The sequence below is a fragment of the Eucyclogobius newberryi genome, unplaced genomic scaffold, assembly GCF_026437365.1.
Source record: "Eucyclogobius newberryi isolate DKJ021-1_F unplaced genomic scaffold, fEucNew1.0.hap1 SCAF_5, whole genome shotgun sequence".
Classification (NCBI taxonomy): Eukaryota; Metazoa; Chordata; class Actinopteri; order Gobiiformes; family Gobiidae; genus Eucyclogobius; species Eucyclogobius newberryi.
The window spans coordinates 22,661,593-22,676,846 of record NW_027316167.1 but is presented as its reverse complement, the minus strand read 5'-3'; the positions used below and the strand labels follow the sequence as shown (position 1 = coordinate 22,676,846).

The following is a 15,254-nucleotide window of genomic DNA, read 5'->3' as shown; positions in this document are numbered from 1 at the left end:
ATCTTGCAGGAGTGGCATCAGGGGGCTCCAACTAGGATGGCCAATGCAAGATGTTTACCTTTTTTTATAGGACATTCAAACTTGACTAAAAATGTTGAAAAGGAGCATCCCCACAGACGACCATAGAATCCCCTTAGCCCCTCCTATAAAAATGTCTGGCACTGCCGTTGATATCTTGATTTCTTTACCTTATCAATTGCACTCATACAGTATTGCATACACTAATTAACAAATCTAAAACAGATAAATTTTAAACCATAGGCACTTTTCAGTTTCAGATTTACATTGCAGCTCTCTGGGACCTGAGTCCACTGGGAAGAAATGTCTCTTACAGAAGCTTTGCAATCACTTGAGCATCTAAGTAAAGGGAATCAGTGCAGACACTAGACATGTACAACATCTAATTTCAAGGCTTGTTCAAGTATGGCTAAGACAGATATTTTACACCATCATGTCACAAAGTGGAAAACTGTTTTTATCTTTTTCTTCCCTCGCACCCAATATATTGTGTGCATTAAAATATTTGTACATCAGTTCGAACCTCAAGCAGCGTTTTTAAGTGTAATATGCAAAGCTTTTAGTATTTCAGGCAATACCTGCTTAAATAAAAGAATCCCACAGTTCGAGCAGGTGCTGCACTTATATGGCACACTAGAGGGCAGTGTCATACACTTCCCGCTGTATCATAGGCGAGAGGCCTGGAGTAGAGACCAGTGGAGATGCAAATACTGAGGCATGTGGCTGGTGCCACACAGAATTGTTCAGAGCAGAGGTTATAGATGCTGTCGAAATACATTGCACCACAGGGGCTTGTCCTCTGAGCTGCTCCCGGACCTCCTGCTCCAGAGAAGGTGGTACTATGAGCTGGTCCTCTGGGTCCTGCTGTGCTGGGGCAGTAAAGTAACCAGACTTCTTCTTAGGGGCCTCCAACGCCACCTCAATGATATTATGACTATCCTCAGGTGCAACAACGGAGCCATTAGACAGTTTTTTTCCAAACAAGCAGGAATTGGAAGCAGATTTTTTTAGCTCTACAATGTCTCGCCCACAAATTGCTAACAAACAGCCATTAGTAGCTGATGCTACATCACTGTTCTGATTACACAATTTAACACTCTCCTTTTCAAAATTGGGGATTTTGATGCTGTCTGGAGTGACAGAGCGTAACTGAAAAGCACAACAGTGAATGTCTACCTCAACTTCCAACTTGCTGCCGTTAGACATTACTCCTTGAACTTGAGCCTCGTCGTCGCTGTCTAAGTTGTTGTCTGACTGATTACTTGAGAAAGTAGCACAAGATGGCTGCCTCTGGAAGACGCCAGGGTGCTGATTTATAGATCCTGGCACCATGATTCCACACAAGACAGTGGCAGGGTGAATGCTGCACCTCCTCTCAGAGCGGGGCACTGTGATGGATGTATGCTCATCAGATGCAGTGGATCCTGCCTCACTGCCCACCTCTGAAGTGGACATCTCACTGTTCAACTCTGACACACCACCACTGCTGGATGACAAAGTGGCTGGCTCTGAGGGACCCGGAGGTACAGTTAGAGGAGGAGGGTTTGTATTAAGTCCTCGATATGGATCAGTGACAGGGGCTTCACATGTACAACTGTCCTCACTGATGTGTAGCGACACTACCAAAGCCCCAATGTTGTCTTTGCAACCAAAACTTTGAGCAAGTGAGCAAAGCTTCTTTGCAGCAGCATGTGGATCTCTCGCAGCCTGCACAGTGCACACAGCCTCCTGATAAGAGACCCGTTCAAACAGAGCACGATTCCCAAGGATCAAGAACTCATCCTGGGAACAGAGTGGTACTGTGTGCACATAGGGTTTAGGAAGTACCCAAGGAGACAAATACGAACAGCCCAGCAGGCGAGAGCAGCATGTCACACCGCTTACTTTGTTGTCCTAGACAAGACAAAAACGTATTAGTTATTGCATTGTGTAAGAAAAAAAAACTCTACATGTGCATTACCTCTGTAATAATGGCTTTACATAATTTGATTCTTTCCATTTCGTCAGTGCTGTTCTCTAAGCTGAACACCTTTGATAGTGCTACTGGTTGGCCATTGCGACAGAGTACAGCCTGGCAGGTCCCTACATTGGCCACAGTAAGACTGTAGCCCCCAAGATCTGAAGGCTCATGGTGAATGTAACATAGCAAGGCAGAGGCACCAAGCTTCTGACCAGTCATGCCAAGTTTTCTGTCTCATAAACACAATCCACTTGTTTAAATAAGTAGTAGTAGTATGAAGTTAATGCAATCTCTAGTCATGTTTATTTTACCTGTGAGATGTAAGAAACGTGTTGGACATATACACATAGTCAATGCCAGAGTGCTGAATTTCTTCACACAGCACATCTCCCATTGTGCACTGTAGCAATCGAGGCACTTCCTCATTACGATCTCCATCAAAGACACCATAGCAGGCTTCTGCACTGTCTCCAAGCTGATCTACTGCCAGAACGGACACACACAGCCTGTACACAATAAAGCACAAGTTGTACTTTATCACAACAGTACAAATGCTTAATAAGTTTTAAGAAATAATTTTGATTTATAGAATTTAAGTGGCGCAGTAAACTTTGTAAAGATGTAGTGTCCATTTTGCTGCCAGTACTAGGTGTCTAGCAAGGATTTGATTGTCTCAGACTGGCTTAGAGCTAGAAAGACTTTACAACAACATGATATATGAGGCTGTATATAAAATTATAAGACGATTCTACTTGTCACTGGGAATAAAACTGCTAAATAAAACGAGGAGCAGTAACATGTTATTTACAATAAAGCATTGCAAATATTACAAGTGACTGTTATGGTAGATGCTTACTTATTCCTTTGGCCACGGGTTTCTGAAAATCCATGATTCCACGGTGTACAGGTGCTCTGAGATTCTCCTGTTGTGGTGCTCTTCAGGTCTATTTTTAGAGTTGTTATATGGCTAAAGAGAATGACATGATTTGATCAAAGCAATCAGGAATAATTTAATGTACAAGTTTAATAATGTGTTCTGTGGCTGACCTGAAGAGATTGAGGGCTTTGTGCTCAAGCGTTAGACTGTTGTTGCCTGTTAGGTCGAGCTCCTGCAAAGATGGAGGCAGAGATTCTGGTAGCTGGATCTCAGTCAGCTCATTACAGCTCAGGTCAACAAACTACAAACACACAAAACAAGTATAACAATGTGAAGTCAGACATTCAATCAGATTACATCATGAACTATCATGAAAAAGTAGAACCTTAATCTCTGGTAGGCTGAGAATCTCCGGGAAGACATTAATATTGTTGGAGTGTGCTAAAAGTGTATGCAGTTTTTTACAACTGGACACTGTTGAGGGAATCGTCTTCAGTTTGTTGCCACTTAGGTTCAGCTCTTCCAACAACTCCAGTTTGCTTAGTTTACTACATGGAGAACAAAATAATGTTAATATATTTTTGTTCCACTAAAACATTCTGAAACTGTCAACAACAGACCTGGGCGGGAAGGACAGGAGATGATTATAAGCGATATGAAGCACCCGCAGGTTCTGGTGTCCAACCAACACAGAACCACAGTTCTCGTTGAGATTGTTTCTTGTAAGGTACAGCTCCTGGAGTGTGCTGAGGCTCTCTTCTGATTGGCTACAGGAGGGGATATTCTCCAAGGCATTGGCCGACAAGTTCAGGTATTTAAGACTTTCAAGGAAGACAATGTAGACTAGATTTCATTGTACATTTAAACATAGAAATAGAATAATTGGCACACTGACTTACATTGGTACTAAACAATTGACTTCTAAAATAATCTATGTTTATGCTGTTGATATCTAAGTCACTAAGCAGTAATATGTTTCAAGGTGATTCACATGGTGTTCAGAAAGGCAGCTTCTAGCTCAGAAAAGGACATACTGTGGCTTCAAGCCAACATTACAGACAGTAATGTGCATTAGAGTGCTTGAAATACTAATGGGTGTTAAGTGATCTACAGCAGGAAGTAGGAAGCAGCTAAAGCTCCTGTTACGGATTTTGAACCATCGTTTGACTTAGTCCAAAGCCTGGTCTGTTTTTTTGTGAAGCATTTACACAGTAACATAAAGGAAAAGACTAAGAGCAACAGCTTGATGTTGAAGCAGAAAAAGCAGGCATACTTTAAGGCTTTATAGAAGAGACTCTCTGGAAGCGAGCTGAGCTTGTTGTGCTGAAGGTCCAAAGACTCCAGAGGGATGTGATCCAGGAAATCAGGTACTCTTTCCAAATGATTATTTCCCACCAACAATTTCCTCAAACTTAAACTGCTGAGCAGTCTGTTAAAGACAGGGCAGAGTTTTTAAGAAACTAAAAGGACTAATATCAACAAAATTCAAAGATGATATTATATATCGCATCTTAGCAATATTGAGTAATACGTCTTGAAACAGACACCAATACTTCAAATCTATAATAAAAAGATCATTAACCTAGATGGAAGCTCAGACAGGATGTTATGTGCAACATCCACCATTTCAATTTTCCTGCAGTCACACACCCAGTCAGGAAGGTGCTCCAAAAGGTTCCTGTCTCAACACACAAATACAGAAATACAAACAATTATATAATCAAAATATCAAATCGATATACATACATTATTATTTCAGACAAAATGTAGATTTTGTTTCCACCCCGGAACTCACTGTGATAGTTCCAAATGTGTCAGAAGGTTAGGGACAGGATAAATGTTAACTGTTGTAAGGCCTGCCAATAAAAACACGTGGTGATAATAATACTGTCTGCTATTTTGATCAATAATAATATGTAAAAATAACACAACTAACAGACTCACGGTTGCTGCTGGCATTGAGCATACGCAGCGTAAATCCACTGAGAGTGAGCATCCCCAGCTGATTGCGCTGGCAGTGCAAGATCTCCAGGTTTGATACAGAACTCAGGTCCAAGGAAGCCAAACGATTGTCCCGCAAGTCCAGCTGAGTGACCTGGCTCAGTGCCTTTAAGCTATCACTTTTCACACATCGTAATCCATTCAAACTGTATTAAAGGAAGTGGTCAAGGAAAGGGTATTGAGCATATAGCTAGATTTTTTTGCCTTTGATATATACAATTAAAATAAATAAATAAATAAAGCATAAAAGACAAAGAATTTTGAAAAAATTATGTCCTCTTACCGGAGATCTATGTTTTTCAGATGGTTTATTTTGATCAACGTACACAGCTCCAGACTCTCTACTCTGTTCCCTGCCATGGCCAGTTTGTCCACACCACTTAGTCTTTCCATCACAGCCGGGATCTGTGAGAAATTGTTGAAGGAGAGTCCAAGGCTGTTGAGTTGAGAAAGGCCCCCCAGCTCTTCAGGCAAAAAGTTCAGAAGATTCCCATCCAAAAACAGTGTCTGTAAACTACCCATAAAGAGAATTTATAGAGAATGAATGTTAACAAATTATTTTAAAAGACGTAAATATGGGTACATTTCTTTTGTTTTAAAAATGTATTCAACAAAAAGATTGTCAGGCTTGTTCTTTAAGTATTATTTCCTAGCCTTTTGCATACAATGTCATAATTTTATGTGAATCTTACCTAAGGAGATTGCCTATCTGTGAGGGAATGGAGTGAAGATTGTTGCACGAGAGGTTGAGCTCATTCAGAGTGAGGACATCACATACACATTCAGGAAACACTCCCAGGCGGTTGTGGGACAAGTTCAGGGTTTTTAGCTGAGAAAATCTAGAGATAGAATAAATTTTTTAGGTTAACAATATCTTTGAAAGTAAATCCAGTGTAAATATCTGTCATATAAATATATAAATAATATATACCTTTTCCCCCAGTAATTAAATCCAAATGACAACAATATTCATTTAGAAATATTTATAATACACTAATAGCATGCATAGATATGAGTTCTGTGAGTAAAAGTAAAAGTACCTGGGAAGATTGATTAGGCTGCCAGCCCCTTCAAGGGTCATGAAATTGTGTCGGAGGTTTAGGTGAGTAATATCCTGGCTGTAAAATAGGTATTCAGGTACTGTCTCAAGGCTGTAGCAGGACAGGTCCACCAGACTAACTGTCTGGGAGACTATCTTTACACCGAAAACAGAAAAGCAAGAATGTGTCAGCATGGCATTCAAACTTTTAATGGGCAGAAATTAAATCTAAATAACATGGTTTCCCTTTATTTATTTTTACTGGCCATCACAATCAACATAGAGCCTGTACTTTTTAGTGTGATAACATAATTGTGTGTTTTCACTTGCTTATTTCTAGGTCAGGTGTGCAGGTGGATCAAAGATAAACCAAGGAAGTTGTTCTGCATTGTGGCTAAATATGGCTAAATATTACCACCACAAAGTGCAGTCTAAGAACTCAACTCACAGCATGTGACTCACCTTTGATGCCTGACGATACCAGCGCTGGTAGTCTGCCAGTGTATCAAAAATAACAAAGTATGTCTGTGCCTGAGAGCCCGCAGAGCTGAACATTAGGCAGTGCTGCCTTCTCTTCACCTCCTCCACCTATCCATGGGTTTTCAGAATAACAAAAAATTAGGAATGTTGCCACAGCAATGTACAAAGTCATCAAAACGTTGGTTATAACTGGAAGTTGAAATGCATGATATGAACAAACACAACCAAGAACAATTGCTCTATGGTTTTATTATATTATTCAGAACAGAATCACCAAAGCAAGTTCCCAAGCTTGTGAATTTTGTTCATTGGCAATGGCAATAAACCTTTTTTGATTCTGATTCTGGGAATGGTATCGCAGAAAGTTATGCAACACAAAGGTGTCCTTTGGGGCAGGGATAGTTAATAGGCAAAAAATACAAGAGTCTATAACATTCTTTCATTGTATTATTTTTACAGTATACGGTATGTCTTAATGGACCCCCAAAGCCTGCTGGCTTTAATCTGGAAGGACCCTTAAGGTTTTGAATGTTTATCGTAACACTGCCTTGTTTCTGACATTTAAGTTACGGTGTTCATTTTCAATAATCATCATCAATACTCAGATTAGCTGATTTGAGTAACACTGTAAACACTGTGTTTAAACTTGAACTGATTAAATTGTTCCTCTAAACCACTCTCACCTTTCCCCCGACCAGAGGCATGATGTGCATCTTCCCCATCAGACTGTCCTTTACGGAGGCCACGATCAGACAGGTGCCACACAGAATGACCTGTCTCTCGGCCCATTTGTGCAGCTGTGTCTTTCCTTTCCTCACGCTGAACACACCTTTGAGTAGGGTGCGCTCCTGTTGGTCTGCATTCGCCGGACGCTCTAGAGAAAAACAAGTCTGTTAGAATGGTAGATTAACACACAACTTAGCGCAGTACAAACACTTTCCAAAGACACTGGGGGTTAACATGATCTCACCATCGTCCATTTCAAAACTCCCAAGGGTCAATCCTGGGACCCCTTTAGTTCGACCTCTACATGCTGCCGTTAGATCAGTTGATAAGCAGCGAAAATGTGTCCTATCACAATTATGCAGACAACACTCAGATCTATGTTTCACTGACGGCAGGTGAATATGGACCAGTGGATTCACTCTGTCACTGCATTCAACAGATCAGTGTGTGGATGCAAAACAAGTTTCTCCAGCTAAACTCAGACAAGACTGAAATCATCATAGGCCCACAGAAACAAAGAGAAAGTGTTAGCGGTCACCTCCAGAGTATCGCTCTAAAACCTAAAAATCTATTTAGAAATCTGACGGTAATAATGGACTCAGGCTTGAATTTTAACAGCCACGTCAAATCAATAACCATCTACCATCTAAAAACATTGCCAAAATCAAAAGTATAGTGTCTAAACCAGACTTGGAGAGACTTATCCATGCGTTTGTCTCCAGTAGATTAGACTACTGTAACGGCCTGCTCACTGGCCTCTCCAAACGAGCTGTAAAACAGCTGCAGTACATCCAGAACGCTGCTGCTCGGGTCCTGACTAGAACCAGGAAGTACCATCACATTAGTCCTGTTCTCAGGTCTCTGCACTGGCTCCTGTGGCTCAGAGAATATACTTTAAAGCAGCTCTGCTTGTGTACAAGTCTCTCCATGGCCTAGCACCAAAGTACATCTTGGATATGTTAGTGCCATATGAACCATCTCGGACTCTGACGACCTCAGGGACCGGCCTCCTGCTGGTGCCAGAGTCAGGACAAAACATGGACCGGCCTCCTGCTGGTGCCAGAGTCAGGACTAAAAATGGACCGGCCTCCTGCTGGTGTCCAGAGTCAGGACTAAACATGGACCGGCCTCCTGCTGGTGTCCAGAGTCAGGACTAAAAATGGACCGGCCTCCTGCTGGTGTCCAGAGTCAGGACTAAACATGGACCGGCCTCCTGCTGGTGTCCAGAGTCAGGACTAAAAATGGACCGGCCTCCTGCTGGTGTCCAGAGTCAGGACTAAACATGGACCGGCCTCCTGCTGGTGCCAGAGTCAGGACTAAACATGGACCGGCCTCCTGCTGGTGCCAGAGTCAGGACTAAACATGGACCGGCCTCCTGCTGGTGCCCAGAGTCAGGACTAAACATGGACCGGCCTCCTGCTGGTGCCAGAGTCAGGACTAAACATGGACCGGCCTCCTGTTGGTGCCCAGAGTCAGGACTAAACATGGACCGGCCTCCTGCTGGTGCCAGAGTCAGGACTAAACATGGACCGGCCTCCTGCTGGTGCCAGAGTCAGGACTAAACATGGACCGGCCTCCTGCTGGTGCCCAGAGTCAGGACTAAAGATGGACCGGCCTCCTGTTGGTGCCAGAGTCAGGACTAAACATGGACCGGCCTCCTGTCTTGTGTACACATTGTGTGTAAATACTTTATAAATGCTAGTTTCTCGATTATGTTTCAGTCTTTAAGTACACTCAGGTTAATGGTCACTGTTTAACCATTCAAGTTTCATTTAAAAGTTAGTATTTCCCTAAACAATAGAAACAAGCACACTAACAAACTTTTCTCACTGCCTGTTCACCAGGAAAAACTAAACAATTTTAATCAAAATTAAGAACAAAGATATAATAAAAGTGGATCAAAATGATCAAAATTGTTAGCTTGGAAGCTTAGAAAACAACAGGAAAAGAGATTTTTATTAAAAAGAATTACGAGAGAAAATAATGTATATTTAACCAAACAAGACCAAATACAACCATCGTTTGAATCCTTCTACAAAAAAAATTTCGTAAAAATATCAAGAAACAAAGAAGGAGAAATGCAATTTTTTCTGGATTCTGTCCAAAAGAATGGAACAAATACTCTCAAATTTAATTCACAATTACAGGATTTATTCACAAACGACAAACCCAAGACAACATAAGACAATCTTTACACATAATGGATACAAAAACAACAAAAACAAAGCTGTAATAATATGTTTGGAGAGAGCTTTTGATTCTGTTGGCTGGCGTTATTTATTTAAAGAGCTGTAAGAATAAGCCAATATTTTAATACATATGGGGGCAGTTAAAATTAATATTGTTAAAAATTGTTTTTGCTACGAGAAGCTAATGAGTCTAGTCACTAGTAGAAATTCATTTGTGAATTTACATTTAGATATTTCACAACAAAGTGTAATGAATATTATAAGGAATTCTGGCTCTTGCCCCCCCCTTTCCCCATCTGGGAGTATGACATCATCATATTCGTGAATCTGTCCATTCTAGAATCATTTAATAATAATAAAAAATATTGGACGCATCAAGAATGAAATTGAGGGTCACTTGACAAACCCACTGACTCTGGAAAGAAGGGTGAAACAGGGCTGTGCCTGGTCCCTTTGTTTGCTGTGTACTCAGAACCATTGGCCCAATATTATTAGATCATCAGAAAAAAATCCATGGTGTTACAATTTATGGGATGGAACATAAAATTATGTTGTGCTATGCATATGATGTGTTATTGTTTTTGAGCAAACCAGAAATGTCCATACCTTCATAGCATTGGTCCAATGTATGAATACAAACTGAATATACAAAAATCCTTTATTCTTACTGGCAATCCCACATGACTTTTAGAAAGATTTGTCTACATTTTTAGAGAAAAACTATAGCTCCTATAATTCCTCTATAAAGAAAGACCTTACAATTGTAATCTTATTCCATATTTAAATCTAAGTCAAAGGATTGAAACTATTAAAATTAATGTTGTGCCCAGATGTCTATTCCAGACTCTCCCAGTTTCCATTCCCAACTGGCTATTTGATGAGTGGAATAAAACAATCTCTAGATTTGTATGGGAAGGTAAAAAATGTCAAAGCCGATTCAAAACCCCACGACTATCAAAAGTAAAAGGTGGTTACTTTAACTTAAAGGAATAATAGAGGATTTTTTTGCTGATTTGAGAACTCAAGCGACTTTCCAAGAGGCCGCCATCAAACCTTGTGCGTGAGCACGCTACAGCCCCGCGGCTACACGCGCGTTTGTTAATTAGCGCAACGGATCGCATCGCTCGTCTCCGCAGATTTCCGTCTCTTCTGAGCCAGCTCAAGCACAGTCTTTCTCTGTCGTCATTTTGTACTGTACACTACGCGAAGGAACTCGCTAAACACACACCGGTATATCAACCAGGCATGCGCAGCCAGGGAAACGTGCTGCTGTCCTGGGAACGAGGCTGCAGGTGTGCAGAAGCACGCAGGGAATGATTGACATGTGGGAGAACTACTCGTCTGTCCACGCCACGAGGAAATGAGACTCAGATTGCTCTTGGAAAGAGCTAATCAAAACATACAAACTGAACAAAGATGTTGCTGGTTGACTTATGACCAAGGCTTTGTACCAAACAGCACCGACCTGAGATTTAAGGTCTAGATAACAAATGGTATAAAGGTTTTTTTAACAGATTGTAAAAGAAAATCAAATGAAAAGCTTTGAGCTGTGGATCTGGAAATACTAAATATTGGAAGGATTGTGGATTGTGGTTGCAAACACCATTATCGTGTGTTCTGAGATTGTTGCGTTGCTAAAAAATATTGAACTAATATTAACAAAGGCCTGCAGACTATTTCTGCCTTTCAGATTAAGTGACTGAACTCATGTTGAGTTGTGTTAACTCTACCTGGGAACTTAATGATAACTATGTGAAGAATAACTCTATTGTGTTTATATCAGCTACAACACAATTATTCTAAAATGTAAGGATTATAGCAAACTTAACTTGTGACAACAAACCTTTCCACCATTTACCGGTAAAGTAAAGTACAAAATGCTTTCTTTCTGCCAAATCAAAATGTCTTAGGCCAGGTCATTCAAACACATAAAGAACAGACGCACTCACCACTGTAAAAGCGGATCAAACAGCTGAGGTCTGAGTTGGCAGCCTCCTGTTGTATCCGCACTGGGTCTGTGTGTCCCATAGCTGTCAAGTATTCATAAACCATCTGGAGAGGCCTTTCAGAGAGGTCCAGCCTCCTGAGCACAGGAATGAAATTCAATTAATAAAAAACACCAGTAAATAAATTGTATAAACCTTTATGAAGGCATAAGGAATCATAATAGTGCCTTGTGCCTTTATTAAATGTATGCAAACATACATTTAATGAATTAAAATGTGTCAATACAATAATGTTATTATAAATACAAATATTGTATATTTGTATTTATAATAACATTTGTATATTTTTTATAGCAGTGTAAAATAAGCCTCCAAGATAGTGGCAACCCTGCATAAATGGTACACAAGGGTTTAAAAACAATGTAAGTCTAAATAGGTTACCTTTACAGGTAAATCAAAGATTATAAAACAACCACAGAATGACCAAACGGATGTCAATTCTAGTGTACATAAGGGGTTTTAGGGATTCCCTGGACCAAGCTGAGAACATTGGAGAGAAGAACTGTTACTGTTGGGCCTGTCTGTAATCTTTTCTATCACCATTTTTTTTTTAAATTTAAAATAAAAATAAAAATAACTCTACCTGACTGAATCTCCATGGAGCTGAACATACAGAGCTTTCCCTTGGCGTTGTGCGCACAGCTCCTGGACAGTGGTGCTGGTGGTACAGAGCACTAACTGCAGGTCGTTCTGAGGCGTGGACGAGCTCTGGGCTCCAGAGGCAGATGGCTGTATGTCCACTGTACCACCATACAAACACACACAGCCCCGCTGCGTGTCCCCTTTGAGCCAGTCCCGCTCACGAGAGCCAAACCGGCTCTTTCTTGTTACACAGCTACGACTCCCATTTCTGTTCATGTTACGCTGCAAAACCAAAGAAAAACATATATATATATATATAATTAGTTTAACTATAATCTAGACATTTTTCAACATTTGACCAATGCCTACTACTTCTGACAAATCCATACCATTAATCTTAAGAATAATATGATATCAACATGGAAATATTGTGGTTAGGGTTAAGCTTCTACATCCTACAGAATTCATTCACACATAGTGGCAAGCTACTTGGAACTTATAGGCCACGTTCACACAGATAAGGTGAGTTCAGCATCTTCCTCATGGGCACAACAAACTCATGTCTGAGCTGGGAGTGAACCACAGCCTTCTGGTAATTAGACGACCGCCCTACCGCCTAACATACTGTCACTCAAAGACTCTTCTAATGCATGTTAATCACGTCATGAAGATGCAATAGTTATCATTTCATCGCTTGATCAGAATACATAGTATCACACCTAATAGTATCACACCTAATGATAAAATGTCACTACTTAATCACAAAAAGAGGAAGGCTACAAAGGCCTCCCCGTAATCTTTTCCTTAACTTACAAATTTGGACATTTGGGGAGTGTATGAAAAATAGTTTGATGTTGGGTTCAGGAAAAAGGTCCATTCTACTTCATAACCATCGAATCCAAACTCATTTATCATTTATTTCCAAACTATTGCCCAAGTCACAGAAAAGCATGTTACTGGTATGCAAAATAAAAGCATTTGGAGTAGGTGCATGTGGAGTGTGGTTTGTGAGTGACCCTGGCACACATTCCTTGCTGAAAGCAAAACCACCGACAGATCAATCGGCAACTAGAGCACGTCAATCACAGCATATCCTCTTAGCTATTACATAATAAAAACAACAGCGAACCAGTCAGTGCTGTAATACTCCTCGAGACAATCAAATGAAATCGTCACATGTGTTTTCAAAAATAGCCTGTATTTAGCACTTTGCCCTTGGTGCATTGGGCATTGCACCATAAAAACAAATCATGACTCGCCTTTAGCACTCGTATTCCATTTGCATTGCGAGCACCAAGTCCACTGCGACCACCACGACCCGCCGTGTGACCGAGCCCCGTCTGCTTGACCACCTCCTCCGGCGGCTGCCTGCCCGAGCGTGCCCCGCTATCTCCGACATCACCTCCGCTCTTCGTGCCCACTTGCTCGGTGGACGCCACGGCCACGGCTGAATTATGCTTGTCCTTCATCGCCATGTCAGCGTCAGTTTCCTGTTGATAATCACCGCAGACGAGGGAGAACGCGAGCACACGAGCGGATTCCCACGCAGAGGTAAAAATGCATCATGTGTTCAGGCAGTGACGCCATATCCAGAGATCCAGAGACTGACGGTGCGCACTGTCAGGCGGGCACGGACCTGATCAATAAACATCACATGGGCGGCGGGAGGGAGGCGCGTTATTCTGCAGCCGCTGCCCCCTTCTGCGAGGTGTTTGGGTTTAACCACGGATCTATTATAACACCTTAGGCCCACTGTGGCAGCCTGAGCCCTCATTGTCCTTGAATTGTGTTTGAGAATTATCAGACATATATTGAGTTGGCATCGGCCCTAGTTCGACCACACAAAACCTCATCGTCATCATCCTCATCATCTATTATTATTATTATTATTAGGCCCGAGCGCCACAAGCTGGCGAGAGGCCTATTAATCTCGTAAGGCCGTGCGAAGCACGGCTGCGAAAGTGCGCACGTAGTGCGCACAAAATCGAGCGCGAAGCGCTCGCCCACTTCCAAACACTCACTAACGCACTCCTCCACTCATGCACGCCCCGTGCATACTAATTAGTTGTAGGAAAATGGAACATTACCGTTGTAAACGGGCGAAGCCCGTGCAAAAGTTCGCACTAAACGAGCACTTTACATTGGGATGACGACCGCTTCGCGGTCGTCATCCCCATATAAAGCACTCATTTGCGCTAAGTAGCTCACGAATACGTTCCCCATCTCTTGCATGTTCCGTGCATATAAGCATGTAATGCAAAAATTGAACATTATTACTGTATAGAGGGCCAAAAACACAAAGTGGGCGGAGCCCACACAAAATTAACGAAAGTACCCGTCAGTGACCAGGGACCCACACCATGAGGTAGGAAAGCGCGAGCGCTTTCCGAAAATGTATAGTTTATGATATTTGAAAAATGGGAAACATTGTTTTCGCATCGGAATATTATTCTTTCTTTCTTTCTTCTTCTTCTTCTCGGGACCAACCCCCCTATTTTTCACCCAGTGAACATTGACGAAAAGTCACAAAAATTTGCACGCCTCTAAAAATCGTGCCTCTCTACATTCTGGCTATTTCCCTTTTCTAAAATTAAAAAAATTGGCGCGTCAGCGCCCCCAAATGTACCAAAAATGCATTGAGAGATGGGAAATGACCCAAAAAAAATCTGATCGTAGAATCATGAAATTTGGCGCAGAGGTATATGGTGACAAGAGAAGTAAAAAATATTATTACGGCAACGCCGTCCGCCCAACCAAATGTCAGCCATATTGCTTCAAAAATGGCTAAACATGACTTCGGAGTTTTTCCAAACGTCGTACTTTTACGAACTCCTCCCAGGGCGTTGGCCCTAAAAAGCTGAAATTTGGTGAAAATGCTACTGAGGAGTGGGACATCAAAAGTTATCCAAATTACATTGATACCTCTCACGGTCTCTGTGCGGCGAAGCCGCAAACTGTAGCTAGAATTTCAGAAATCTCCCATATTTAAAATTTCTGCCGTTTGCGCAGATAAAGTCCGAATTGCGTCAAATTAGAATCAGTTGTTAAACTCTTTGCCCTAAACCTACTTGAAGTGAAATAAATTCATTTGGCGCCACAGCGCCCCCTACAGATTTTATATGGAGGTTAAATGTTTAGTTTTGCGAAATTATATGAAATTTGACACACAACTCAATTTTAGCATCCCCATCAAAAAAGTCAATGACTCATGTCATAATTGTTATGGCGTTGCCGTAACGATGACCGAAACCTTTCATGTTATTCCAATGGGGAAATCGCCAGAACATGTTTACACTTTAGACTTTCACAAACTCCTCCCAGGGCGTCAGCCCTATTAACCTGAAATTTGGTGAGACTCATCTTCAAGACCATCAAA

The 15,254-nt window shown here is 41.5% G+C and overlaps 1 protein-coding gene across 1 annotated transcript; it reads right to left on the bottom strand.

The window, feature by feature from the left end:
- Positions 1-262: 262 nt before the first annotated feature.
- phlpp2 (PH domain and leucine rich repeat protein phosphatase 2) lies at positions 263-13,500 on the bottom strand. The gene is made up of 19 exons (XM_072465819.1): positions 13,138-13,500; positions 11,880-12,160; positions 11,240-11,373; positions 7,059-7,249; positions 6,358-6,483; positions 5,897-6,051; positions 5,549-5,695; positions 5,140-5,370; positions 4,800-5,002; positions 4,651-4,711; positions 4,438-4,533; positions 4,129-4,284; positions 3,476-3,676; positions 3,241-3,403; positions 3,026-3,156; positions 2,835-2,945; positions 2,290-2,484; positions 1,979-2,207; positions 263-1,911 (listed from the first exon to the last, which is right to left on the bottom strand). The coding sequence occupies exons 1-19, from the start codon at positions 13,351-13,353 to the stop codon at positions 652-654; spliced, it is 4,287 nt and encodes a 1,428-aa protein (XP_072321920.1). The 5' UTR covers positions 13,354-13,500; the 3' UTR covers positions 263-651.
- Positions 13,501-15,254: the final 1,754 nt, after the last annotated feature.